Source organism: Oikopleura dioica, chromosome 1 (genome assembly GCF_907165135.1).
Source record: "Oikopleura dioica chromosome 1, OKI2018_I68_1.0, whole genome shotgun sequence".
Classification (NCBI taxonomy): domain Eukaryota; kingdom Metazoa; phylum Chordata; class Appendicularia; order Copelata; family Oikopleuridae; genus Oikopleura; species Oikopleura dioica.
This window is the reverse complement of record NC_137291.1, coordinates 12,111,547-12,134,803: the sequence shown is the minus strand read 5'-3', so window position 1 is coordinate 12,134,803 and position 23,257 is coordinate 12,111,547. Positions and strand designations below refer to the sequence as shown.

The following is a 23,257-nucleotide window of genomic DNA, read 5'->3' as shown; positions in this document are numbered from 1 at the left end:
ACTATTCAAAAGCGATAAAAGAGTCTTAATCAGAAGATAGAGTTATCTTTTTCATATAAAAATATATTTATAAATAGCGGATAGAAAAATAGTTGAACTATAGAAAAATTTTGGTTTAAATAAATTGAAAGAAATCATGATTCATTGCGAAGAAGTACAGCGGAAGATAGGAATGAGAAAGGGTACTTGTTATGGTGGAAAAATGTCATGTGAAGTTTCAGGCCTCTTCGAGCTGCTTGCTTGGTGGTTGAGATGTTGCCATGGATGATTGTCGACTTCTGATCTTCGACTCTGATGTCAAGGGTTTCTCGCTAGTAGTTTCGAACTTCTGGGAAGACTCGGGGTTGAGCGATGAAGCTTCTCGTTCGCGTTTTTCGCGAACACGGAGTCGAAGCTCGTCCAAATCAAGCGGTACGGACGAGATGATCATGTCTTCTTTTTGCTCATTATTTGGTGCGTCACTAAAATTATATCAGAATTTGTAAATACAATTAAGGAAAGTGCGCCTGATTATGCATTAGCAAAATGCTCTTGCATGAGAAGTAACCGTCGATAAATGCGAGTTTGGTAAATGAGTTGGTCGATGATAAATGCGTAAAGTGATTACCCTTTCAAAAGCTGCAAGAACTTATTTTTTCGTAACTTGTTTGCCAGATCACTAAACAAAATGAAATCCTGCCAAGTTGAGACTCTCAACTTGAGAGTAAAAGTTTTACTGTAAAACGCTTACCCAGTTGATGGAGCAGAAAACAAGGCGCTGCGTTCCTCGATTGGAAGAGGTGGTGGTCCTGGAACGAGCAGTCGAGCTGTATGATGAATGTCCGGATCGAGCTCTTCAACGATGACGGCTTTCGCGGCTAACGTGAGGATGAAAAATAAGGAACGAGAAACATCAAGATAATTTACCGATAAGCTCGTTGATGCGGTCTTCCATCGCGCCAAGAACATCCATCAATTCATTATTGTGCTCAATCGAAACATCAAGAGAAAGTTGCTTAGTAAGCTGGGTAATTCCCTGAGTAAGCATCTCGAATTCGTCATTGGATTGTTGAAGGTAATTCATCGCAGTTGTCATGGCTTTGTCGCTCTCTTCTAGGGTTTCCTTCGTAGCGATGAGCATGGCGTTGCGTTCGTCGTCGTTGAGAAGCGAGGTGGTGGATTGAGAGCTACAAAAGGTAACGATATTGAAGCGGATGAAAAGTCATACGTAAATCTCGCTTTCAGAGTTGCTATCGCATCGCTTTCGTGCTCAATGTTGTTGTTGAGCTCGTTATTGTAGTTGAACAAGGCAAAGTTCTCGCGTTCAGTTTCGTTGAATTGCTCCACCATGACGGAAATATCGTCTGTTCCTGTGATCTCCTGGATTTGTTTCCAGTTATGCTCGCACTTGGCCAACATGAACTCCTGATCACGGCGTTTTTGAAGAGCTCGCTGACTAGAAAAAATAGGATTGATCGTTGAAAACATGATATTCGTCCGTACCTCGGTCCAGTATTAACTTCCATGCGTTCTTGATTCTTATTTTCCATGAAGACCTTGAGGTTGAAATGGTTCTCGTTGAGTCTCTCGAGCTGTTTGATATCTGAGTTGTATTGGGCGAGCTCTTTCTCTGAGCGCTCTCGTTGATTAGCGTGCTTTGTCTTGGCATCTTCGCGCTGCTCGTATGCGATCGCGCTCGCTTCCATTATTTGTTGCGTCTCTTTTTTCACGGCTTTGAGTTTCTTGTCAATTTTGCGCTCTGCTTGCTCAAAGTTTCTGAAAGAGAAAGTGAAATTTTGAAACTCGTGGTTTCTCTCCCGCGTCTTGCGGTATCTTTTTGATATTTATATTTTGCAAGCCTAATTACCTGTGCTCAAGTCGGTACGTTTGGATTTCAGTCCGCTTCTGCGCATTATAAGCGACTGTCTGGTTGTACTTTGCGTTCGCTCTGTAAAGCCGCCCTTCGATATCATTGACTTTTGAGTCTCGAGTGGCATTAGCTCCGCGGGCAGCTTTTTGCGAAAGCGTCGCGCTGCGAACACGTGTATTCTGATTCGATTTCTGATTCCCTCGGATTTGCGCATCCAGCTCAGCCTGCATTATAAATTATTAGTTTTTTACGATCTTTGATGTTTTATTTTACCGCAATCTTGCGCTCTTCCTCCAGCTCAACGTCGAGCATGTCAACATCGTGCTGAGTTGTTCGAATCTCAGTTTCATTAACTTGATCTCTGTGTCTATTTTGCTGAAAACATGTTCTTTCGGACTTTGTAAAGGATGCAGAGGGCTTTACCTGGGACTGAGCTAAGTTGATGTTTTTCTCGAGTTCAGCTTTTTCTCGAAGAAGAAGGTCAATCTTCTTCTTGTCTTTGCGCGAGTCCAAAGTAAACTGATTTTGGCATCTTTTCTTCTCGCCCTCAATTATTCGCAGGCTATAATTTCATCGTAAAAATTCTCAATCCTCAATAAAACGAAAGCCTGGGAAAACACAGCTGTTGTCTCTCATTCTTTTTATACCTTTGCAGAATCTTTGCATGTTCTTGTCTCGTGGAGTCGTCTCCTTCATCTCTGGAATCATCGGAATACGCGGAGCGCGCTGACTTAGACCGGTTCATTTTAAAAGCTGATTTATCGCCGGTTCAATCCGTGATAACAAACAAATCCACGCGGAGGAGCGCTCTAGAAATAACAAACTATGATTGTCAAGGCAACCGAGGATTGAAAGAAAAAGGTTTTTTTTCATAGTAAAGGAACAATAATTGCACCTAGCGGGACCCGGCACAGGAGAATTAATTCAAATCTAATTCGAGAATTCAGTACAAAACGATCAATTTAGGAGCAGGAGTGAGGTTTCATAAAAAATATTGTGCAAAAGACAATTTGAAAGATTTAACAGTCAGAAGTTTGCGTTAATTGCTACCGTACAATGATTCGGATGAAGAGATTTGCAAGGTTGTATTTATGAAGCATTCAATTTTCGATTGATGAAGGGATAATGCGGTACAATGAAGTGATGTTTTTGAGCTACAGGTTGGAATTTGAAGCATTCTAAGATTCTTTCTGTTGAAATATATTCTTCTAAACAAGCTTTTTGGCTTCGAAAAAGCCTTTGAGATGTTTCATTTGCCACATGCCGGCGCCGATAAGGATCAAAACCTAAGATTTCATTGAATTCCAGGTCAAATATTTAGGGTGAATTTACAAAAAAATCGACTTTTTCCCTATAAATCCTATCTTGTTGAAACTCGGCATGGTGAAAGATCATGCCCGAGTTCTTAACAAAATTTTTTTTTTCGAAAATTTTTTTTTCGTTTTTCAACCCTTTTCGCCCCGATAAAGGACTATCTTTTGAGCGCCTCAAGTCTGAGTGCTCTTTTGGGTCGGAATCGATGCGCCGTCGGTTTCTGATCATAATTCAAAAAAAAAATTTAGTGAAGCTCAAGAATTAACTTTTTTGGCTACTTTAGAGGGCGCTAGAAGAAAATCACATGATATTTTTGGAAAAAAAATTTTAATATGAAATTCATATGCATGGGAGAAGTCCCATACATAATTTGAAAGCCGTACAACCCCTAGATTAAAAGTTGATTTTTTGTAAATTCACCCTACAAATATTCGCGAGATAAACTATCTCAGATACTGTACCTGAACTGCCGCCCACCAAAAGACCTTTGCATTTGTGTTTTCCGATGTCTTTCTGAATCTGACTTCTCTGGAGCGCTGGAAGTTCTGCTCCTTTTGAATTTGATTCACTTGATCGAGAAGTTGTCGGACGCGGAGCTGGAGTTCCGAGAGTTTCTCCTTTTCAGCGATTTCTTTGTATCCTTCACGGTCCTCGCCGATCTGTAATAGAAGGGGGCATTAGTTTGCATTGTTACTGTGATTAAACTATCCCTCGTTGTGATAGAGCAAGCACCTACGCGAACGCGCGAAATTTGGAACGTCGCCAAAGATAATAAAGTTCCTCTAAAGACTTTCTCACCTGTAAGTCAAGATGAACTCGGAGTCGACCAGAGGAAGACCAGTTGGTAGAGTTTCCGGCCAGACAAATTTTGTGCTCGCCGGGGTGATGAGATGTAAAAGTAAACTGAATTTATGAGTTAGTTTCAAATAAATAGGGTCTTCTCTCACTCTTCCTTGGGCTCCATAAGCTCGTGAGAGAACAGCCTTGTCTCTTGGATCAGTAACATCAACATGCATTCCAAAGCCCGGGGCCGTTTCTTTCCATTCCTGATAAGAAAAAAACAATGATAAGAACAAATTCCTCAGTTGTAAAACAAACCTTGGTTTGCTTGTCAAAAAGCTGGACAAGATATTTGCCAGTCATCTGTGTATCCTCGGGAAGTTCCTCGATAAAGCATTTCTTGTCTCTTTCGGAAATTTCAAAATAAAGAGCACTTACTGCTGATAAGAGCCAGACGATTCTCATTCTACGTTCGAAGAACATAAAATTTGATCTGGTTCCTTGAATAAATGAACTTTATTGGTGAGCATGAGATTTTTCCTTTTCATGAACATGTATGCTTGCAGAAAAAAAAATAAGAAGAAGATCTGAAAATTAAATTTTTTGAAACTTTGGACAGCGAAAAAATTTATTCATCATCGACAGAAGTGTTTCGGTCAATCTCAGCGAATTTCTCGAAGAATACAGCAATGCAGCGTCGCAGCTCCTCGACGGACTTGGTTCCCATCATTTCTCGGCAAGAGTGCATTGACAGCTGGGGCACTCCCAGATCGATTGTTCTCATTCCGAGCCCTTGAGCTGAGATCGGGCCAATTGTAGAGCCGCATGTGGAGTCGTTACGGACCATAACGTCCTAAACGACTTTTAAATCAATACTTTGGAAAAGAGAGATTACCTGAATGTTAATGTTGGCAGCGTTGGCGACTTGGTGGAAAAGAGAAGCGGTAACTGCAGTTGTAGCGTATCGCTTGAGATTGATTATTTCTTGGTTAAAAATTGGAATTTACTTGGTTTGAGTTGGTTTTAATTGTAACTCCGTGATCGAGAAGGGGCTGATGGTTCTTTTCGTGCTTTTCTGGGTAGTTGGGATGGAGAGCGTGTACCATATCAGCAGAAACGATGTAAGACTTTGGAACAGCCTGTTCATAAGCAGTTGGGTTAGTAGTGGAGGAACAAACTCGTCGGAGCATGTATTCCATCAAGCTCGTGCAAGCTCCCTTAAACATAACATGAGTAAGGAAAGCACTTTTGGTCTAAAACCTGTGCAGAGCCAGAACCAACTTCTTCGTTGTCAAAGAGAGTAACAACTCGGCACTGCTCGTCATCAGCGAGATTTTTGTCAGCATCAGTAAGACCAGAGAGGGCAGTAAAGCAGCAGCAAAGATTGTCAAGTCGAGGAGAGAAGATGTATTCATCGAATACACCGCCGATGGAACTCTCCTGATGGTCAGCAAAGCAAAGTTCGACGTCGAGAATGTCCTCAGCTTTGACTTTGAGTTCATCTTCCAAGAGTTTGATGAAAAGCGGGTGATGTTTGCCTAATTTCAAATTAAGACCCGGTAGATGTGCAAATAATTACATTTTAAATAAATATAAATGGAGAAAAGTACCCTTGATAGAGGTTCCACTTCCATAGGAATTATCCTTCTCCCCAGCAGGCTTATTGAGCTCATAAGTAGCTTGTTGGGCAAGAATAGGGACCATTTCGGTCTCCTTATTTGGACCGAAACTGTCGTTCACGCCCCTATTCAAGTGGATGCAAAGATTAGGGACTCTTAGAATCGGCTTGTTTATGTGAACGAGTTGATGTTTAACTTTTCCATCGGCTTGGCGAACCATGGCACGCCCAGCGAGCTTGAGATCTCTAAAACCCTGGTAATCATTTGTCTTTCCTATTGAATTTTACCTGTCAAACCAAGTGTTCCAGATCCCACCGCCATACCATTCTGCAGCCACTTTGATTGAGCCGTGATTAGACTGATCGGATTTCTTCTTAACGCGAAGACAAGGGGAGTCAGTATGAGCTCCGACGATTGAGAAGCCATTTCCGGGCTTCCATTTTCCACCGACGGCGAACGCAGTAATCATCGACTGATTTCGAACAACATAGAACTTGTCTCCAGGTTTCACATTCCATTCGTCTCTCTTAAATTAATAAAGTGAACTGAAATAGGAGAAAAAAGTACCTCTGAGACTTTTTTGTAGTTGGCAGCTTCGAGGAGCTTGACAGACTCGGCGACTGCGTGATAAGGCGAGGGACTCGCATTCACGTATTTGAGGAATTCTTTAGCACTCTGATTTGCCATCTTACGAAGCACGGAACAATGAAGCACTCTGGCTCGACTCAACATGAAATTGCTTAGCTAATATTTAACAGAAAAACAACATCACCAGATCCTGGCTCCAGGGAATAAGTACGAAATATACTTTTGAATGAGCAAGTTTATTAAAATGTACTATCACATTAAACGAGAGCAGGAAGGAATATGTTAGGATTGAAAGAAAAAGAATTAGAGGAACTCGGTAACAGAAAGCGCAATTGCATTTGCAAAAAAAATGATAAAAGATTCTGAAAAATTAGGGGTATCACATGTTAAAACTGACTTTTTGTTGTCTCTTTATTTGAAAAATATGGATTTTTTTTCAATAAAAAGCTTAAAAAACAGCCGTTTCCGGCCATAATCCCAACAACGCAACCCAAGCGATGCGGAAATTTTTCGAGTAAACTGCAAATGAGAAATAGTAACTTGTCAATATAATGGTAAATGATAAGAGGCTTATTTTAGAACTTAATCGGAGGTGTTTAGGAAGGCTGAGGTCAATGCAAAAGGCGTCAAGAATCGTGAAGAATTTCTGATTTAATTCTGATTTGTAAACGAGGCGTATTAGAATATCAACATATGGACGAGAGAACGAGAAATAGCAAAAAGAATCATGACGATCCTGAATTCATTATTGTTTTTTTTTATGGACAGTGTTAGGTACAGATTGTTTTTATACAAATTAATATTTCTGTTCGATGAATTGAAACCACGAGCAAGAAGAGGTCAATGATACTGTATCATCCATTTTAATCGTTGTTCTGCTGGTTCTCTTCAAAGAACATGAAATCCTAGATTAAAAGATTAGTTCCGTCAAAATTTAAACAAAATGGCAAGAAATGGAATTAAAAGTGATAAATTATCATTTCATAATTCAGGTATGGAAATCACCCAGTCAGGTTGTCACCCAAAAAGGCCACCGATTGAACCTCATTTGTCTCGCATCCATGCATGGATAGCGATTGCAGGGGCCGCTATGAGAATCCCGATGGGGATAAGAAAGAATAATAGCTGCCAAAAGTGCTTCAAAAGGCACGAGGGCCAAAGTTTCTGGCAAATTGTGGGGTGCTCGTCGCGAGCTTTTTCAAAAAACATCGAGTCCTACAAACCATCATCAAACAATAATCATGCAAGAATACGTCTAGTATACTTACGATTAAGAAAACCATGGCCATCAAAGTGAGCTTGACCCTGACATCGAGATCTAATGGGAAGCTAACACCGAAGTTATCAGCGTCTGTGTAGGCTTCGCGGACGAGACCGCTCCATTGCTTCGTTACTTTGCCAATTTGCTGACCATCTTTTGTCAGGACCTTTTTAATCAAATAAGTCAGTCGTTCATTACAATTAGTTACCTCGAAATCAATGTCTCCGCAGCAAGAGATCACGCACACGGGTCCTTTTACTTTGAGAATTTCTTCTCCAGACGCGTCGCAAATTGAAAAGACCGGCTCGGTGCAGTCTGCACGTTGCTTGATCTTTCCAACTAATTGTCCACTAGCCGTGATGTCTAAAATGCTGAGTGAAGGTCTGGGGAGCATTAGATTAATAACCCATCTCTTGGAGCTGGCACGGAAGGTAGCAAAGACAGCATCGGCAAGTACAATTGAAGGGTCGTTCGAATCGGGCCACTTCTTGGCCCATGTTGTCTGTTATCGCCATTTCAAAGCTTCTAAGTGGACCACAGCATTGGCGAGTGCAGCAGTCACTCTTTTCGCCAGCGAAGAAGACTTGCTGTCCCATGCTGTTTAGAATCTAAAGAATTCTGAGTGCTACCAAAAATTCAATATTGTGAACATACCTTGTACTTGTTAGATGTTTCGAATCCAGTGAAAGCTTCGAAGAGTTCGACTTGTTGTTTTACCAACAGCTGATCAACATGGAGCAAGTATTCCAATCCCGGTGGACAATTGCTCGGTCGCTCCATTTGTGGCGGCGGTGCCCAGGCATTCTGTTGCTGCATCGGCATTCCTGGTGGTGGAGGCGGCTGATAACTCATTCTAGGTGAGATAAAGCTGGAAACGAGTGAATATAAGACTCTTTTTAGGGAGAAGTTTCTCTTGTGAAGTTGGAAATGAAGTTTTATATCTTAGGCCACTATTCAAGATTTGCTTTATATACACTTTTGTGATGCCCTATTTGTTCAATCATTAAGAGATTTCCCTGTCACAATGAAGGTAAAACATTCTCTTGCGATCACGATTAAAAATTCTCTGAAAATTTCTAATGGAGAGGGTCCGTGCTGATTCCATAATCTACATAAAGTTTATTTACTCAATCATAACTTGGTCATTCATTAGAAAGGGCGTTCAGAAAAAGAAAATGTTACATTTTTCCTAAAAAATTAATGTAGGAGCAAAAGCCTCTCTATTTTTCTATCTGGGACAAAAGAGAATTTCTAGGCAAGTTTTGAGCTGACCACTGGTCGCACGTGATTAAAACCTGGCTATGAATATTGATAACTCTCGGGAGAAAACTCGATTTAGAACAGCACAGGGCTTGATTTCAAAGCGAAATCATTTTCAGCCCAGTAGGTTATCTCTATCCTTGAAAAGGACAGAACAATGCTCATAACTTTAAGCGCAGTTAAGTTTCTATAGAGACCAAGCATTCAGGTTTCTGCTCTTGAAAAGTAAAGCAAAGTCAGGGTAGCAGAACAGACATTTTTCATTCAACTGTTCTCGTCATAAAAATATCCAAAAAAGAAACGATATCGTCATAGATACTGATTGATCTTTCTCATTTTCGATAGATTCTCACTCTAATATTTATCAACGCTCGCATTATCTTTCGTTTTTTAATTCATGAACGCAAGGAAACCGCGTTAACTCCTTTGCTTCCTCTCTCGTACCAACTTTGACTGCCAAATTTTTATTGCCAGAAAAGAATGTTGGTATTTAGTGTTCTTTAAATATGCCCTTTAGGCAAACAAAAATGCTTCATTGTGATTGATTATGTTCTTTTTCTTGAGAAACATCGTGTGTGGTATCTCTATAAAGTAGATAAGCGATAATTCTCTATGGCCAGTCTCATCTGGGCTTGAGACATCGTTAAAAAAGAGAACAAATTAGCAGTTTATTCTAAGTTGATTATGGAGGAAATCGACGCGCTTCTTCAAGGCTTATCTCGTCTATTTGCCTTTCAAGACACCACGAATGAATAAGAACTAAGAAAAAAATAAAAGGCTTCAGCTTGAAGGCAAAGAAGCCTAAATTCGCTCTCAAAACGCTGTTATCTCGTTTCGCAGTTGAAATCAACCTGTCACCAGACTTTCCTAGACCGTTTCTTTCTATTTTAGAAATGATCGTTTTTGACAAGAAACAGACATCAATTGTTAGTTAAATAAAATAGAATATATTTATAATAAAATAAGTTAAAAAGGTATAATGTTTGAGATAATTCCAAAGGCGCCATTTTCAAAGTACAAGTAGTCGATCAGAATTGAAGCTGCAACAACGGTCGTCTTCATTTTCACGTCCAAATCTTTGGGGAAATCGACCTAAAGAGAATTTATAAGATTGGAAATGTGGCATAAATTATGCCGCATAATCTTACCCGGTATTTTTGTTCTCCACTGAACATTTCGCAACACGACTGCTCCTTCGTCACGCCTCCGATGCTATTCTTGCCGTCGTAAGATTTGAGGGGAAAGAATGAGCTTGTACATGCGGGAAAGAGCTTTTCACAGAGACTTCGGTCTTGTTCGATTAAAAGGGTGGGAACTCCGGTAGGCGTGCAGATTTCATACTTCATATCACAACAGGAAGCTTGCTGCTTGATGAAACCGATTGGGTTGTTGTGCGCATCGGTAACCTCTTTTGAGATGTTATGTTTTCGAACGAGAAATAGTGAAACTAACCGAGTTCTTGCAGAGTACATGGTAGATAATTACAGCAGCTAGATCTGCATTTGAATGTTCGTTTTATTTTACAAACGACGCGGTTAAGACCATCAGTCATTACCATTTCGAATCCTCGATTGGGTCCAACGCACATTTTGCCACAAACACCACCACAATTTTCAGTTTCTTTTAGCTCGAAAAGAGCTTGATCTTGGGCATTGAGAATCTAACATGGAATTTTATTTTCTGGTTGACAAAAATGGACTTACATTGTATTCATTTCCAGAATGGACGCATGGAGTGCAGCAGGGACAAATAAGCGAGGTACAATTTACGGAGCAAGAGATATTTTGATGGACAACGACTGAATTGACGCCAAGAAAGTATTCAAAGCCTGGTGGGCAATTTTGGCGAGCCACTTGAGAAGGTCGGGGAGCCCAGTTGAATCCACCAGCGTTTTGTTGGATATTGATTATGACGGGCTGTTGTGGTGCTGCTGGAGCTGGTGCGGGGGCCGGAGCTTGTACGGGGGCAGGAGCTGGAGGTCGGGGTGCACCGTATGCTTGTGCGGGTGGAGCACCGTATGCTTGAGGAGCTGGTTGACGGTAAGGTTGTGGAGCTGGAGCGCCGTAAGGTTGAGGAGGTCGAGGAGCGTAAGGTTGGGGAGGTGGTGCACCGTAGGGTTGTGGAGCTGGAGCTCGAGGGGCACCATAGGGTTGTTGGGGAGCACCGTAGCCTGGTGCCATACCAGCAGGAGTAGGCACTGCAGAACTTTCCTCATGGACATCTTCTGGAGCTTGACCAGATGGTGAAGGTATCTTTTGACCATCTTCAGGAAGAGTAGGCTTAGCGTAGTCTGGAGCGTCAGACTAAATAAAATTCGAGGTCTATCACATATCAGGAACTCATTTAGATTATGAAAACAGCATTCTTTACCAAACTAAATTTACCATGGTCAAATAATCAAAGTTTGATTATCAAACTACAAAACTGAAACGATTTTTAGAAATCCAAATTTTTAGACAACAATTCTAGAAATCATAACAGTATCATAATTACTTAACATTTTTATACACGGTACTCACGGATTACAGCGGTGGACTCCAATCATTAATCATTTTTACATCGAACCGATACTCACTCATAGTTGAGTTCTGAAATGAGTCCTTGCTAAGATGATGATTAAGACTTCGATATAACAAAATAAACATTATTCTTCGGTCACAGTTTTAAAATTAGAATTAACAGGGCGTGATCTTTGAGCAAATTCCAAAGGCACCAGTTTCGAAGTACAAATAGTCGATGAGGATCGATGCTGCGAGAACGGTTGTCTTCATTCTCACGTCTAAATCTGCTGGAAAATCGACCTGAAGAAAGCTTGAAAACGAGCAGTTCGGAGTCAGTGATCTGACCTTGTATTTTTGTTCTCCACTGAAAATTTCGCAGCAAGTTTGCTCCTTAGTCACGCCACCAATGCTATTCTTGCCGTCGTATGATGTCAAAGGAAAGAATGAGCTTGTGCATGCAGGGAAAAGCTTTTCACAGAAACTTCGGTCTTGCTTTATCTTGAGGGTGGGGACACCAGTAGGAGTGCAGATTTCATACTTCAACTCTTTCAAAGAAGATGATTGTTTGATAAATCCGATTGGGTGGTCGTTTCCATCCGTAACCTCTGAGTTTTTGTGTTCTTTAGGCGTCAATGGAGATAAAACTTACCGACTTCTTGCAAAGTACATGGAAAATAATTACAAACGGGGGATCTGCATTTGTATTTACGGTTTAATTTGCATACAACTCTGTTGAGACCATCAGTCATAATCATGTGAAAACCTCGATTCGCTCCAGCGAAAATCTTTCCTGGGACGCCGCCGCAGTTCTCCATCTCCTTCAACTCAAAGAGAGCTTGCTCTTGGTTATTCAGAATCTAAAGTTTTCATCAATTCCGAATATAAATGAAGGAACTCACATTGTATTCGTTTCCTTCATGAACGCATGGAGCGATGCATGGACAACAGAGGGAGCTGCAATTGTCGCTACAGGAGACACTTTGATGCACAATCACTGAGTTGATGCCAAGGAAGTATTCCATGCCTGGAGGACAATTAGCACGAGCTACCTCAGCATGAGAAGGTGGAGGGGCCCAGTTGAATCCACCAGCGTTTTGCTGGATGTTTATGATGATAGGTTGTTGTGGGGCGGCTGGCGCTGGGACAGGTGCTGGAGCTGGTGCACCGTACGTTTGTGCCGGAGGGGCGCCATAAGCTTGAGGAGGTGGCGCACCATATGGTTGAGGAGATGGAGCGCCATACGCATGTCCGTGCGGTGCCATACCAGCAGGAGTAGGAGCTTCGGCACTCGTCTCTGGGGCATCTACAGGAGTTTCGCCGGATGGGGATGGTACTTTTACATCTTCTACATCTACAGGAGGTTGAGTGTGTTCTGGGGCGGACTAAATATAAATCGAATCAAGGACAGTGTCTTGTGATGTCTGAAGCTAAATAATCAATTGAATTCACCATGCTTTTTAACGGTAAGGAACTAAACTAAAATCATTTGTTTTCATCCCTTATTAGTAAAAATAGTTCTAGAAATAATAATTATTACGATTCTGTACTGTTACGTACCAACTATGACCAAGCGATACAAAAGATAAGTTTTTCCCCGGATATAGTCAGCATTTCGACTTTCAGACAAATCATGATCAAGTTCTGAAACAATTATTGCTCATGAGTGATTTGATGCATAATAATGTTCAGTTTATTGCTTGCTTGCAGCTTTGAGCAATTCAGCAAGTCTAATCTTGTTTCTTTCGTTAGATTCAATTTCTTTTCGTTCATTCATTTCATCTTCCGATTCGCTCTCCGACAATTCTATTTCACAAAGTTCTGCGTTTTTCTAAACAATAATCATTTATCTTGTACGAAGTCAAATGAGTTGAAATACCTTCAGCCAACACTTGTCACTATTCGTTTTCCTCTTTCGATACGTGAATACATCAACTTTCTTTGCCAAATCAATTAGCTCTAAATTCATAGATTAAAAAGTTGAAGACTGCTAAACACAAACCGTTGTAAAATTTTGGTGGCATATCGCCGTCATAATTATCAAGCGGAGCTTTTTTCAAAGTATGAAGCACTTTCTTGTAGTTTTTAACATCGGAATCTTTCAATAATGTAACAGCCGTTCCAGTTCTTCCTGCTCGACCACATCGTCCTGACCGGTGAACGTACGTTTCCGCCGCGTTTGGAAACTAAAAAATAATAGATTTGCTCAAAATCAGCTTCTAAAACCTGGAAATGAATGATTTGATCGACGTTGGGGATGTCCAGTCCTCTAGCAGCGACATCAGTTGCAAGGAGAATACCATCGGTTGATTTTTTGAAACTATCTAAGTTTTTTAACCGTTGTTTTTGCTTCAAATTTGCATGTAGAGCGTGAACAGGGAGCTTCAATGTCGCCAAAAGACCCCTGAATTTGATCTTAGGATCGATCTTTGGATGATTTTTTTGAGAATACCTCAGTCGCAAAACTCCAGTGATGGAATTGCAAAAAACAATCGATCTACCCTCTTCTTCCTTCAAGAGATAATACAGCCAGACATCTTTATCCTTGTCGCTCAAAATCGAAACCTTCAGCTCCTGGATCGAAGACGCAACCATGGATGAGTTCGATAGATCAACGACCTCAGAAGATTTTCTATCGATACCAATCGCTTTCATCAGCTTGTTTATCTTTGATTTAGCAGTTTCTGCTTTTATATTCATTTTATCCATCCGTTCCGAATTCACGTGAGTGAGAGTCAAAGTCGCGGAAAATACGAACTTCTGGCATGCTTTATCAAGGGCCCCGACGATTCTAAGTTGAAAGTTAAAACTTCGCTTGTATTTTTGAATTCATACCTGTCAAGCTCCGCAAAATGACCCTTCTCGGCCATTCTATCAGCTTCATCAACAACAAAATACTTTAGAGAGTGTAAATTCTGCAAATATTCTTGACCAGTTTCTCTCAACTCCCAAAACCTTCCTGGTGTCGCGACAATTATTTCAGGTCGTATTTTGGTGAGAATTCGCTGCTGCTTTTCCGCTGCCATGCCGCCGACGATGGCGGTAGTTTTGACAGTAGTGAATTTCGAAACGAGTCGTACGCTGTCGTGAACCTGCATCGCTAACTCACGGGTTGGACAGAGGATAAGGGCTTGAGGACCAACTGTTTTTTCTTCGCTGAAATCTCGATATTCGTCCAGGGACGGTTTTTTCTCATCAGATTGCTCAACATCTGGTTGAGCGCTATACTTTTCTATAAAGAGGGATAAAGATCTTATTTCGATGGTTTTAACTAACCCAAATATCCAATAATTTTATGCAAAATTGGCAAAGCATAAGCTATCGTTTTTCCAGAGCCCGTTTCGGCCGCACCAAGAATCGTTTTCTTCGTATTCAATCCTTTTGGAATGCATTGGCGCTGAATATCCGTTGGCGATTTAAAACCGAGACTGTCAATTGCTCGGAGAAGTCCAATGTCAAGATTAAACTTTCGCCATTCAGGAATTTTATTCTGAAACACATATTCGCTGTTCGACACTGCTTTCTCTTCGTCTGTCAGCTCGAACGATTTGGCTTTCGACTTTTTCTGTTTTTTCTTTGGCTTTTCTTCAGGCTTCTTGGTGGGCTCCTTTTTACTTTTCTTTGGCTCCGACGGAATGGACGACTCAGTCTCTGTAACCATTGAATCTTCACCTTCCCCGAATAAAACTGCATTTTTCGCAAGTTTTCTTTTCTTAGTTTTCGCTGGTTTTTGCTTCTTCTTTTGAAAGACGGGCTCTCTGTTTGGAACAAATTCTTGGAATCCAATTAGACCTTCCAATTTCCCGGAAGTCATGGCTGCAGGTGGGAGAAGAACATCTTCCCACTTTCCGTCCGCATCCGTTGTTGCCACTTCCCTGCCACCTGACACCATTCTATGCAAAATATACTGTCAGAAAAATAATTATCGGACTTTTTATTATGAATTGTCGAATGAAGCGAGAGCATGAATTACAGTTTGGTTTATTAAAGTTCAGTTATGTGAGGGAGATCGGGGATTTCCATCAGAGTCAGAAGGGATCCATAAGCTTTTCCTTGTGGATCATTAGCATCGGAAGCAATTCCACCACCAGCAAGTGACTCTTCCAAGACGAAGTTGAGAGCGTTGAGTCCGGGCCAGTCATATCTGGTGACAAGCTCTGCGGTAGCTCCTTCCGCAAACTTGTCTTGGAAGAATTCGAAGATTCTGTCTTCGGTCAAATGTCGTCTAAAAATATGATAGCCTCGACAAAATTTTCTAGGCTAACCTCAAGTATGGAAGATATTCTGGCTTTCGAGCGATCACAGAAACATTGCAGGAATTGCCTTTATCTCCTGATCTTGTATATGCGAGGTCATGGACTGAATAAGTAAATGGGCCCGTTCTGACAGCGTCTTCTTGAGCGTTTGGTTGCGGGATTTCTTTCGTTGCCTCGTAGTCAGAAAAGTTAGGAACTTCAATTTCTTCGTCGCCAAGTGTGATGGTCGGCGTGACATCGCTTTTAGGTATCAAAACTGACTGATAAGAAAGACAGGGAGTAGGCTTTGGTCGCCCACCAGACACGGCTTGAAGACCAGGAGCCATCGAAGTTCCAGCAGTAGCGATCTCCAGACCGAAAAACTTGAGAGCTTCACGATCTGGGTGGCGCACGACAACTCGAAGGGTGCATTCTGGCGTTTTTACTCCGAGAGGAGGAGTGACTGCCATTGTTACTCGAGTGAATTTTCCAAGATCGCGCTTTTCGAGCTCATCCTCGATTCGCTTGATCAATGCTCGGCCAGTTGCGAGGGCTTTTTCTTGGCAATCTCGGCCGCCGATGTAGACAGGAAGGATAGATCGGAAACCATCGAACTTTGTTCGGCCAAGTTTAAGTGTGTCGGTAGGCGCAACACCAGTGATTCCGGTAACCTTGACTCGATTTTCGCCAACTTCTTCAATGACGGCTTCAGATAGATTGGCAACAACATCGGGGAGGATGTAACCAGCGGGATTGCCAACTTCATAGGTCAACTGCTCAGCAACAGTGGCCCAAGAGACCTTGCCCCCGGTACCTTCTGGTTTGGTAATTTCGAATGAACCAGACTCATCGATAATGGCAATGGGGAAGCCAACATTCCACCAAGAGTCAGCAACGTTTTGCCAATCAGTGTGGTTTCCACCAGTGCACTGAGCTCCACACTCCACAATATGACCAGCAGCAGATCCTGCAGCAAGCTTGTCCCAGTCGTTCATCTTCCAGCCGAATTCGTACATGGCGGGGCCAAGGATCAATGCAGAATCAGCAAGACGACCCGTCAAGACCATATCAGCACCTCGATTGAGAGCTTCAACAACCGATTCACATCCAAAATACGCATTGGAAGTCATGTAGCCTGGCTGTTCAACTTGATCGCCTCCGATAGCGGCAATTTTGAGGTCCTAGATTGTGAATTATTAAAAAGCGATCATTATCTACCTTGAAACCAGCAGCTTCCGCTGCTTTGGACATGGCCTCAGCACAACCAACGGGGTTGATGCCTCCAGCATTGCAAACCAACTTAGTGCCGCGCTCCTGAAGGGCTCCGAAATGAGGCTTGATGTCTCTGATGACATCAGGAGCGTAGCCCATCTCTGGTCGTCTCATTTGGGCGCCGACCATGAGAGACATGGTGATCTCAGAGAGATAATCGTACACAAGATAGTCAAGATCTCCCTTTTCAACAAGCTGACCGGTGGACAAGGTCGAATCACCCCAAAATCCAGAAGCGCATCCAACACGGATAGATTTGGCTCGAACATGCCGGAGAGCATGTTGTACTCGCATCATGATTTCCGCCGACGTTTATCAAACGACTTCGAGAGTTCTCTAAAGCAGGCGCGGCTCACTGAAAAGGACCAAGACACGCCAAGATTTGGGTATTTGCAGCGAGTTTGGGTAAATATTTGCGAGCTGCTTGATTTGGAATGGGAGTTTACTATTTGTCAAGAAAATCTACTCTTTGACCTGTTGAGGACAAAAATTTTGTACCCTCTGTATTTGAAGGTAAAATTGCAAGAACACACGAACACAAATAGAATTTTTAGTCAACCTTCCGCTCGAAAGAGGATGGTAACGGAGGAACTTTATTGAGTTTTTGGAGCAGCAATAGCACTTCTTGAGAATGATACTCTTAGGTGGTTTGTGTCACTCAGCTTCACGTTATGTAATTGCTAGAATAAACAAAATATATGACGAGAAAACAGTTGTAGACTTACAATTAAGGCTTCTACAGCTTCAGGTTCGGAACCCATTTCAATGAGGGCCATCTTTTTATCATTACTAAAATTTCTTTGAATGCTGCTGAAAAACTTAATTCTCTTACTGGAAAAATCTGAAGTTCTTTATATTCCCGAATGGGACAAAAAGTTCTCGTATGCGTTCTTCCTCGATTTCTGGTGGAATGTTACTGAGATGTAGCGTTTCGGATGGAGGATGAATGTTCTTAAAACATCGTTTTTGATGGGAGTAACTTTTTGAATCCTACCTGGAAATTCTTAGATCCAGGCTTCTTGAACCTATGGAGAGGGTTGTTGGTGAAATCTTTAGTAAGATCACAGGCTTCGTGATTTTCCTTAGGCAGCTGGACTTGTTGATGCTTTGAGAAGACAACTCGGAGGGGCTTATCATGAAGAACGCGACTATTCAGGTGGGTCAGGGCTAAATCTTAGTTAAGATACAGGTTCATCAGGGAAAGCTCTACCAGTGGTAGCTTGATGGTTGTCGGCCATTTGAAGCAGTGCGTTATCTTTCTTGTTGTAAAGAATTTTCACCCTTAGTACATTTCCGTAGACGCCAAAGAGAGTGAAAAGTATGTCACATGTAATACGCTAAAATGTAACTTGAGCATTTTTCACAAAGTTGGTTCCTTTACCTCCTCATCGAGATTGGCAACAAGAAGGACAGTCGGGCCATTGGATGGCGGTGCAGGGGAGTATGGCGAGGAACCGTTTTGAATAGTTGGCAAAGGAGACATCATTGAAGTTGGAATGCCCATTTGAGGAGCCTGACCCATAAGGCCACTTTGATAAGCTAAAAAATACAGCAAAGGCTCTTCAACTTTCAAGTCTTACTTGGAATCATTTGCGAGTGCTGATGCGAATGTGAGTGTGAATGCGAGTTATTGTAATCATCACTTTGTGGCAATTCTGGACGAGTGTAGTCACGGGACTTGTCATTGTTGAATTTGACATTAAGTTGTTGCAGCTTTGAGTAGTCTATTCTTCAGGGAGAAGTCGTTAGTAACAGTTTCATCGAGCTAGTTCAGCTTCTTACCTGAGGGTACAGCAGTTTGTGTAAACATTTTTTCCGTCGAGTGAGAGCTTGGCAGCCTGCGCATTACTTTCACAGTCCATTTGGATGAGCGCTTGGAATTGGTCTATCGAAAATTTAATCAAGAGTCGTAAAGACGGAGCTTACTGTTTTTTGTAAACGTAATAACTTTGAGAACATTGCCAAACTGGCTGAACAGATGTGTAAGTACGTCGAGAGTGATCTGGTAGGTCATGTTTTCAACGACTACCCGGAGTACATGATTATTGCCGCCTTCTACTTCTTGGAATTTCTGCAACTCGATAAGTAATTTCTAAATTTATTCTTAGCTTGATTGTTTTTGGGATGGAATAAACCTCTTGTAAGGCAGAACTTGGTGGGCTAAGCTGCTTGTGGTTGGAGAATTGTAAATGAATTGTTCGCTGGCGTATACATGGCGGATTAAGAACATAGTATTGGACCATTTCACGGGCCATTTCGATGCTGTCAACTTCGATAAACGCTTGATTCTTGCTCTATAGCAGCGATTCAAGATGGGTCAAGGAAAAACTCCTACCTTGAGGTGCATAAAGTTAACCATGAGGCCTAATGTTTTGAATGGCAGTACTAGCTTCCAGATTTCATGCTCAGAAACATCATCAGGCAGTCCGCGTACGTGGAGCACGCGTGATCCTTCATCATCAGTTTTCATCTATCAGTAGATTATTTATAAAGATTTATAAATTTCGTTTCATAGTTCATTATACATTTTGAAAACACACGAATCAATGAAAAAGACCCGAGTCAATTAGCTGCAATTCTATTCCTCGGGGCAGGAAAAATGATTGATCACGGCTCAATAAGCCTCGCGTAATCAACCGAAACGAGTTCGAAGGATAATCCCTCGGCCTGATTTTTCCCTAGAACCAAATAGGTTCTATTTTCTACTTTAGTTACCTTTTTGAATTCATTACGAGCACCACATGGGACAATATCAGCAGAACAATCTCTCTCACGCTACACAAAATTTCGGGTTAATAACACAACTTTCAATAAAGTCGAAAAGGGGTCTCCGAAAAAACGAAATCGAGGGTGATATTGTCTTGGATCCACCTAAATTTGATCCCCTTTGTGTAGATGAGCGCGGGCCGAACGATCCAAAATATGGAGCTAATTTACGACTCGATCCGCTTTCTTTTTCGAAAAGATCAAATAGAGTTTACAATATTTACCGTGTATTGCACATTATTGTAGGGGTCGATGTGGGTAGTGTACGGGACGGGAATGTAGCCGACATGAGCAGTCATACCACATTGGCTTGTCTAGATAGTGGGTTTTTTAATTGTCTCTGATAAATTTAATATACTGTCTCGACGGCAGCCCCGTCGACTGGATAGAATTGCTCAACGAAGCCTGTAATTTTCGCCACTTTAGTTCTCTCTTTACAATAAAAAAGGGGGGTTGATCGAGTTTGGATTTCCGATTTTTATTTTTGCCGACCTTTCTTTTTTTGTTTCCCCAAAATTTACTAGGGTCTAAGCTCGATACGGCTGAAGGCCAAAATATTCAGTACCATGGTAGGGTATTCTCCCCCCGCGGCGCCAAAAACAACCTCCGCGGAATGGAACATTTCTCGGGTAAGGTCACGCTTCACCGCCTCACGTAGAGCGAGAGTCATCGACAATTTGAAATTAGCCCCTTCTCTCATCCCTCCCATCGTCCACACATTGAATACACATTGAATCTCTATGACCACCCTGACAAACTTATATCACCCTCAGATTTCGTTTTCACGGAACAGGAAAGGATTAGTAAAGGAGCAAAGGAAAACTGTAAATGAAAGTGTTAAATGTTCAGTAAATACCTTGACGGGGAGAGTGTACCCGCCGGATTCGCCAGTTTGCGTTTGAATAGAAACAGAAGCATGTTTCTTGGTCTTTTGATTTCTTGGTAAGTGAGAAGTAGAGCCACTTTCAGAAAGTGCTGAATAGCCAGAGTCCATTCTGGCAAAGAGGTTTTAGGAGGAGAGAGAAGGAAATAGTAGAGATTGGAAGGAGCTTGAGCGAGGACCAGAGGGTTACCTTTTCAAATGTCCAACCGATATGGACAAAAGTAGGAAGCGAGGCTGGTTTTTCCGATTTTTCAGTCTAACGGCATCTAAAGCGAAACATTGAAAAGCATAAAGTCAGATCGATTTTGTATGTCGAGCAGTTTCAAAAGCCAGTATATTCAGTATACAGATGAACCATCCATAACATCAGATGTTCTTTTAATAAATATTAATAGTAGTATCATTGATTTGAAGGGGAATTAGCCTAGAGTTATCATGTCAGGAGACGTTTGTTTTAATCCTGAATATTGAGTAGAAGTTGTGAGCTTTTGTTTGACGATTAGATGTTGTGAGATTCCAATAACACAATATTGAATATTGGTGCAAATCCGATAACAATTTCGTTATACAGAAATAATGGATACAAGAGACAATGGATGATTAGTAGTCGTCGCCTCGCGAAACAACTTCCTTGCAAGTAGGTCGCATCAGAATGGTGTGTTCGTATTGGGCAGTGAAGCAACCCTTGACATCGCAAAGTGGTGGATAAGCATCGACGACTCCAGCATCGATAAGTTGCTAAAAAAACTGATCAGTCCTTATTCAACAAAGCAAAATGGCTACCTTTAAGTTGCCAAGGTATCGAGTTTCACCGAGTCTGTCGATCCATCTTCGGCAGAAAGCGAGAGTTCCGAAGTTCTTCTTGAGCGTGTGGAAGAGTTTTCGCGCTCCACCAGTTCTGACTTGTGGCGTGTCGTTGATGCTGTTGTACTCGATCATGTAGTGAGAGCAATCCATGTCATCGTGGACGTAGCCTTTGCCAGTTGAGCCGAAGGTTTCAATGGCGTACACTTCGTTTTCCTAGAAGATGAGTTTAGACATCAAAAAACCTTCTGCTCGGCCTCACCTCCATCCTGGTTTGATCGCCCCCTTTAACGATGGGTACGGTTTTGCCGGCATGGATTTGGTACTGGCCAATAGAGTGCCCATTAAGGTTACGAATGGGCCGAACTGAATATAAATGTAAGTTGTATTTACCTCCATGAGAGGGTCTCCGTGATAAGCGGAGTATCGGTCCGAAGCAGGGCCGACGATCGGCACTGATTTGCCCGCATGGATACGATACTGCTCGATCGAGTGACCAGATAGGTTACGAATCGATTTTACTGAACAGGGTTAGAGTGATGAAGACTACGTTACTACAGTAGATGTGAATGATTTAGTGCTCAAGTGAAGAAGTAAGTGGCTAGCGCTTATTTTTACCTTGATAGGTCTTTCCGTCGAGTTCGACTTCATAACTTTCCATTGTTTCCTGAATGATTGCACCAATTTCATTCAGTCGGGCGTCGATACCAGCGTTCTTGATACCCGTATTCGTTGCATCCTGTAAGTCAATTAAATGCGTTTGGAAAGTAATCATATCAAACCTTGACAGCTTCCAAAAGACGGTCATATTTGGGATTGAACGCAACAGTAAAGGCAGAGTCAATAATTCGACCATTGACGTGCGTACCGAAATCAATCTTGCAGACGTCATCATACTAAAGTGAATGATGAAAATGACAACAAATCTCTGAAATACCTGTAAGACGGTCTTATCTCCAGCGTTTGGAGTGTAATGAGCAGCGCAGTGATTCAACGAACAACCAGTTGGGAAAGCAAGACCAGCATCCAGCCCACTTTCGCCGATTGTAGCTCTTGAAGCGGCCTCCAGTTTCTCACTAGAAAAAAATAAATATTAGAGCCGACTTTCCCATCTCATCTCTCAACATACTCGCCAAGACAATGGCGTAACAAAAGCTCCGCTAATTGAGTAATAAAGACTCACCAAATTTCAATCATCGACATGCCAGGCTTGATGAAATCCTGCAGATGCTTTCGCGTCGTTCGATGAGCCTCGGCAGCCTGACGATGGTCATTCCAAATCTCTTCCCAAAGCTTGTCGGCGTTTTTACGCTCTTCGTTCGTCTGCCTCCAGATAGCCGATCGCCTTGAATATTTTACGGTACATAGGTATTACGGCGTTGTTATGAATTTTTGTTACGAAAAACATGTCTATAGACACATACATATCAGACTGAGTAGGGTATTCACATTCTTGTCCAACAGGGAAGACTCCATTCTTGAAAATATCTTTGATCGCGATCGTGGGCGGATCAGTCTGCTGAACTTTCTTATTTCGCTTTCGATTGCGCTTCTTCTTCGATTTACTCTCTCCGCCTTTTTCTCAGAGTTTGGAAAAGGGAAACTTGTTTTCCCATTTTTCACAAGGCCCGCCAGTACCTACACAGTAGGCGGCGAGTACTTGGCCAAATGTAACTGTAAACAAATTTGTTGTCACAGAGACGTGTCAAGTACAACTTGAAGTGTGGGCGCTCAGCTTTTTTAGGTCAAACTCTGGCCTTCACCGCCTTCGGCAGGTGCTCCTTCACCTTCACCATCGTTACCTTCGTCGGCGTCCTCACCTTCTGCGGGAGCGTCGCCTTGGTCACCTTCTCCTTAATTTCACGATTTCAAACCGAACAAGCGTCCAAAACATAAGCAAAATGAATTGCACGGATAGTTTTTCGTCATACATTTCATATACCGTATATGATATACGCGGATAATAATCGAATACCTTCTTTGCTTGCATTGTTTTTCTTCTTCTTCTTGTTCTTCTTCTTTTTCTTAGGCGCATCCTGAGCTGGAGCTTCTGCTCCCTCTGCCACAGGCTCGTCAATTTTCATCTCCTCGACCTGATCCTTTACTTCACCTTCTACCGACATTCTAC

At 42.0% G+C, this 23,257-nt stretch overlaps 10 protein-coding genes across 17 annotated transcripts; all 10 read right to left on the bottom strand.

The window, feature by feature from the left end:
- Positions 1-63: 63 nt before the first annotated feature.
- On the bottom strand, positions 64-2,654 carry LOC145695280 (coiled-coil domain-containing protein 63-like). Of its 2 annotated transcripts, XM_081772283.1 has the most exons (10): positions 2,497-2,654; positions 2,273-2,411; positions 2,123-2,224; positions 1,847-2,073; positions 1,483-1,755; positions 1,208-1,435; positions 907-1,166; positions 731-857; positions 608-658; positions 64-461 (listed from the first exon to the last, which is right to left on the bottom strand). In XM_081772283.1, the coding sequence occupies exons 1-10, from the start codon at positions 2,592-2,594 to the stop codon at positions 218-220; spliced, it is 1,749 nt and encodes a 582-aa protein (XP_081628409.1). In that variant the 5' UTR covers positions 2,595-2,654; the 3' UTR covers positions 64-217. The 2 variants fall into 2 exon arrangements, with proteins under 2 accessions (XP_081628409.1, XP_081628410.1); XM_081772284.1 differs by lacking the exon at positions 608-658.
- Positions 2,655-2,697: 43 nt separating this feature from the next.
- LOC145695911 (transmembrane emp24 domain-containing protein 9-like) lies at positions 2,698-4,440 on the bottom strand. The gene is made up of 5 exons (XM_081772961.1): positions 4,262-4,440; positions 4,111-4,209; positions 3,962-4,066; positions 3,625-3,822; positions 2,698-3,135 (listed from the first exon to the last, which is right to left on the bottom strand). Exons 1-5 carry the CDS (start codon positions 4,424-4,426, stop codon positions 3,058-3,060), a joined length of 645 nt encoding a protein of 214 aa, XP_081629087.1. The 5' UTR covers positions 4,427-4,440; the 3' UTR covers positions 2,698-3,057.
- LOC145695898 (aspartyl aminopeptidase-like) lies at positions 4,441-6,343 on the bottom strand. The gene is made up of 7 exons (XM_081772948.1): positions 6,130-6,343; positions 5,850-6,088; positions 5,554-5,807; positions 5,204-5,481; positions 4,951-5,160; positions 4,839-4,910; positions 4,441-4,796 (listed from the first exon to the last, which is right to left on the bottom strand). The coding sequence occupies exons 1-7, from the start codon at positions 6,292-6,294 to the stop codon at positions 4,572-4,574; spliced, it is 1,443 nt and encodes a 480-aa protein (XP_081629074.1). The 5' UTR covers positions 6,295-6,343; the 3' UTR covers positions 4,441-4,571.
- A 33-nt stretch (positions 6,344-6,376) lies between these two features.
- LOC145695908 (phospholipid scramblase 1-like) lies at positions 6,377-8,284 on the bottom strand. Its single transcript, XM_081772958.1, has 5 exons — positions 8,066-8,284; positions 7,818-8,019; positions 7,620-7,774; positions 7,419-7,577; positions 6,377-7,055 (listed from the first exon to the last, which is right to left on the bottom strand). Exons 1-5 carry the CDS (start codon positions 8,261-8,263, stop codon positions 7,014-7,016), a joined length of 756 nt encoding a protein of 251 aa, XP_081629084.1. The 5' UTR covers positions 8,264-8,284; the 3' UTR covers positions 6,377-7,013.
- Positions 8,285-9,589: 1,305 nt separating this feature from the next.
- Positions 9,590-11,079, bottom strand: LOC145695901 (phospholipid scramblase 2-like). The gene is made up of 5 exons (XM_081772951.1): positions 11,056-11,079; positions 10,375-10,974; positions 10,124-10,331; positions 9,820-10,079; positions 9,590-9,763 (listed from the first exon to the last, which is right to left on the bottom strand). Exons 1-5 carry the CDS (start codon positions 11,056-11,058, stop codon positions 9,638-9,640), a joined length of 1,197 nt encoding a protein of 398 aa, XP_081629077.1. The 5' UTR covers positions 11,059-11,079; the 3' UTR covers positions 9,590-9,637.
- A 222-nt stretch (positions 11,080-11,301) lies between these two features.
- LOC145695902 (phospholipid scramblase 2-like) lies at positions 11,302-12,633 on the bottom strand. Its single transcript, XM_081772952.1, has 5 exons — positions 12,622-12,633; positions 12,072-12,554; positions 11,822-12,029; positions 11,518-11,777; positions 11,302-11,472 (listed from the first exon to the last, which is right to left on the bottom strand). Exons 1-5 carry the CDS (start codon positions 12,622-12,624, stop codon positions 11,347-11,349), a joined length of 1,080 nt encoding a protein of 359 aa, XP_081629078.1. The 5' UTR covers positions 12,625-12,633; the 3' UTR covers positions 11,302-11,346.
- A 122-nt stretch (positions 12,634-12,755) lies between these two features.
- Positions 12,756-15,083, bottom strand: LOC145695888 (uncharacterized). Its single transcript, XM_081772931.1, has 7 exons — positions 14,446-15,083; positions 14,005-14,401; positions 13,622-13,960; positions 13,396-13,573; positions 13,172-13,355; positions 13,049-13,128; positions 12,756-13,000 (listed from the first exon to the last, which is right to left on the bottom strand). The coding sequence occupies exons 1-7, from the start codon at positions 15,059-15,061 to the stop codon at positions 12,863-12,865; spliced, it is 1,932 nt and encodes a 643-aa protein (XP_081629057.1). The 5' UTR covers positions 15,062-15,083; the 3' UTR covers positions 12,756-12,862.
- A 51-nt stretch (positions 15,084-15,134) lies between these two features.
- Positions 15,135-17,046, bottom strand: LOC145695890 (uncharacterized). The gene is made up of 3 exons (XM_081772935.1): positions 16,623-17,046; positions 15,435-16,585; positions 15,135-15,394 (listed from the first exon to the last, which is right to left on the bottom strand). The coding sequence occupies exons 1-3, from the start codon at positions 16,971-16,973 to the stop codon at positions 15,154-15,156; spliced, it is 1,743 nt and encodes a 580-aa protein (XP_081629061.1). The 5' UTR covers positions 16,974-17,046; the 3' UTR covers positions 15,135-15,153.
- A 210-nt stretch (positions 17,047-17,256) lies between these two features.
- LOC145695891 (polypyrimidine tract-binding protein 1-like) lies at positions 17,257-20,587 on the bottom strand. Of its 5 annotated transcripts, none has more exons than XM_081772936.1 (14): positions 20,516-20,587; positions 20,299-20,437; positions 19,392-19,451; positions 19,012-19,146; positions 18,812-18,970; positions 18,603-18,768; positions 18,459-18,561; positions 18,257-18,405; positions 18,058-18,215; positions 17,887-18,013; positions 17,671-17,843; positions 17,509-17,627; positions 17,402-17,465; positions 17,257-17,356 (listed from the first exon to the last, which is right to left on the bottom strand). In XM_081772936.1, the coding sequence occupies exons 2-14, from the start codon at positions 20,434-20,436 to the stop codon at positions 17,270-17,272; spliced, it is 1,638 nt and encodes a 545-aa protein (XP_081629062.1). In that variant the 5' UTR covers position 20,437; positions 20,516-20,587; the 3' UTR covers positions 17,257-17,269. The 5 variants fall into 5 exon arrangements, with proteins under 5 accessions (XP_081629062.1, XP_081629064.1, XP_081629066.1 ...); XM_081772938.1 differs by lacking the exons at positions 20,299-20,437; positions 20,516-20,587 and adding exons at positions 19,667-19,756; positions 19,801-20,105; XM_081772940.1 differs by lacking the exon at positions 20,299-20,437 and having other exon boundaries at positions 20,516-20,583.
- A 32-nt stretch (positions 20,588-20,619) lies between these two features.
- On the bottom strand, positions 20,620-23,257 carry LOC145695521 (methionine aminopeptidase 2-like). 3 transcript variants are annotated; one of them, XM_081772505.1, is made up of 10 exons: positions 23,105-23,257; positions 22,887-22,982; positions 22,554-22,704; positions 22,313-22,474; positions 22,067-22,205; positions 21,912-22,025; positions 21,748-21,868; positions 21,523-21,650; positions 21,109-21,345; positions 20,620-21,063 (listed from the first exon to the last, which is right to left on the bottom strand). In XM_081772505.1, exons 1-10 carry the CDS (start codon positions 23,250-23,252, stop codon positions 20,926-20,928), a joined length of 1,434 nt encoding a protein of 477 aa, XP_081628631.1. In that variant the 5' UTR covers positions 23,253-23,257; the 3' UTR covers positions 20,620-20,925. The 3 variants fall into 3 exon arrangements, with proteins under 3 accessions (XP_081628631.1, XP_081628633.1, XP_081628632.1); XM_081772507.1 differs by lacking the exon at positions 21,523-21,650 and adding an exon at positions 21,392-21,495; XM_081772506.1 differs by having other exon boundaries at positions 22,554-22,710; positions 22,893-22,982.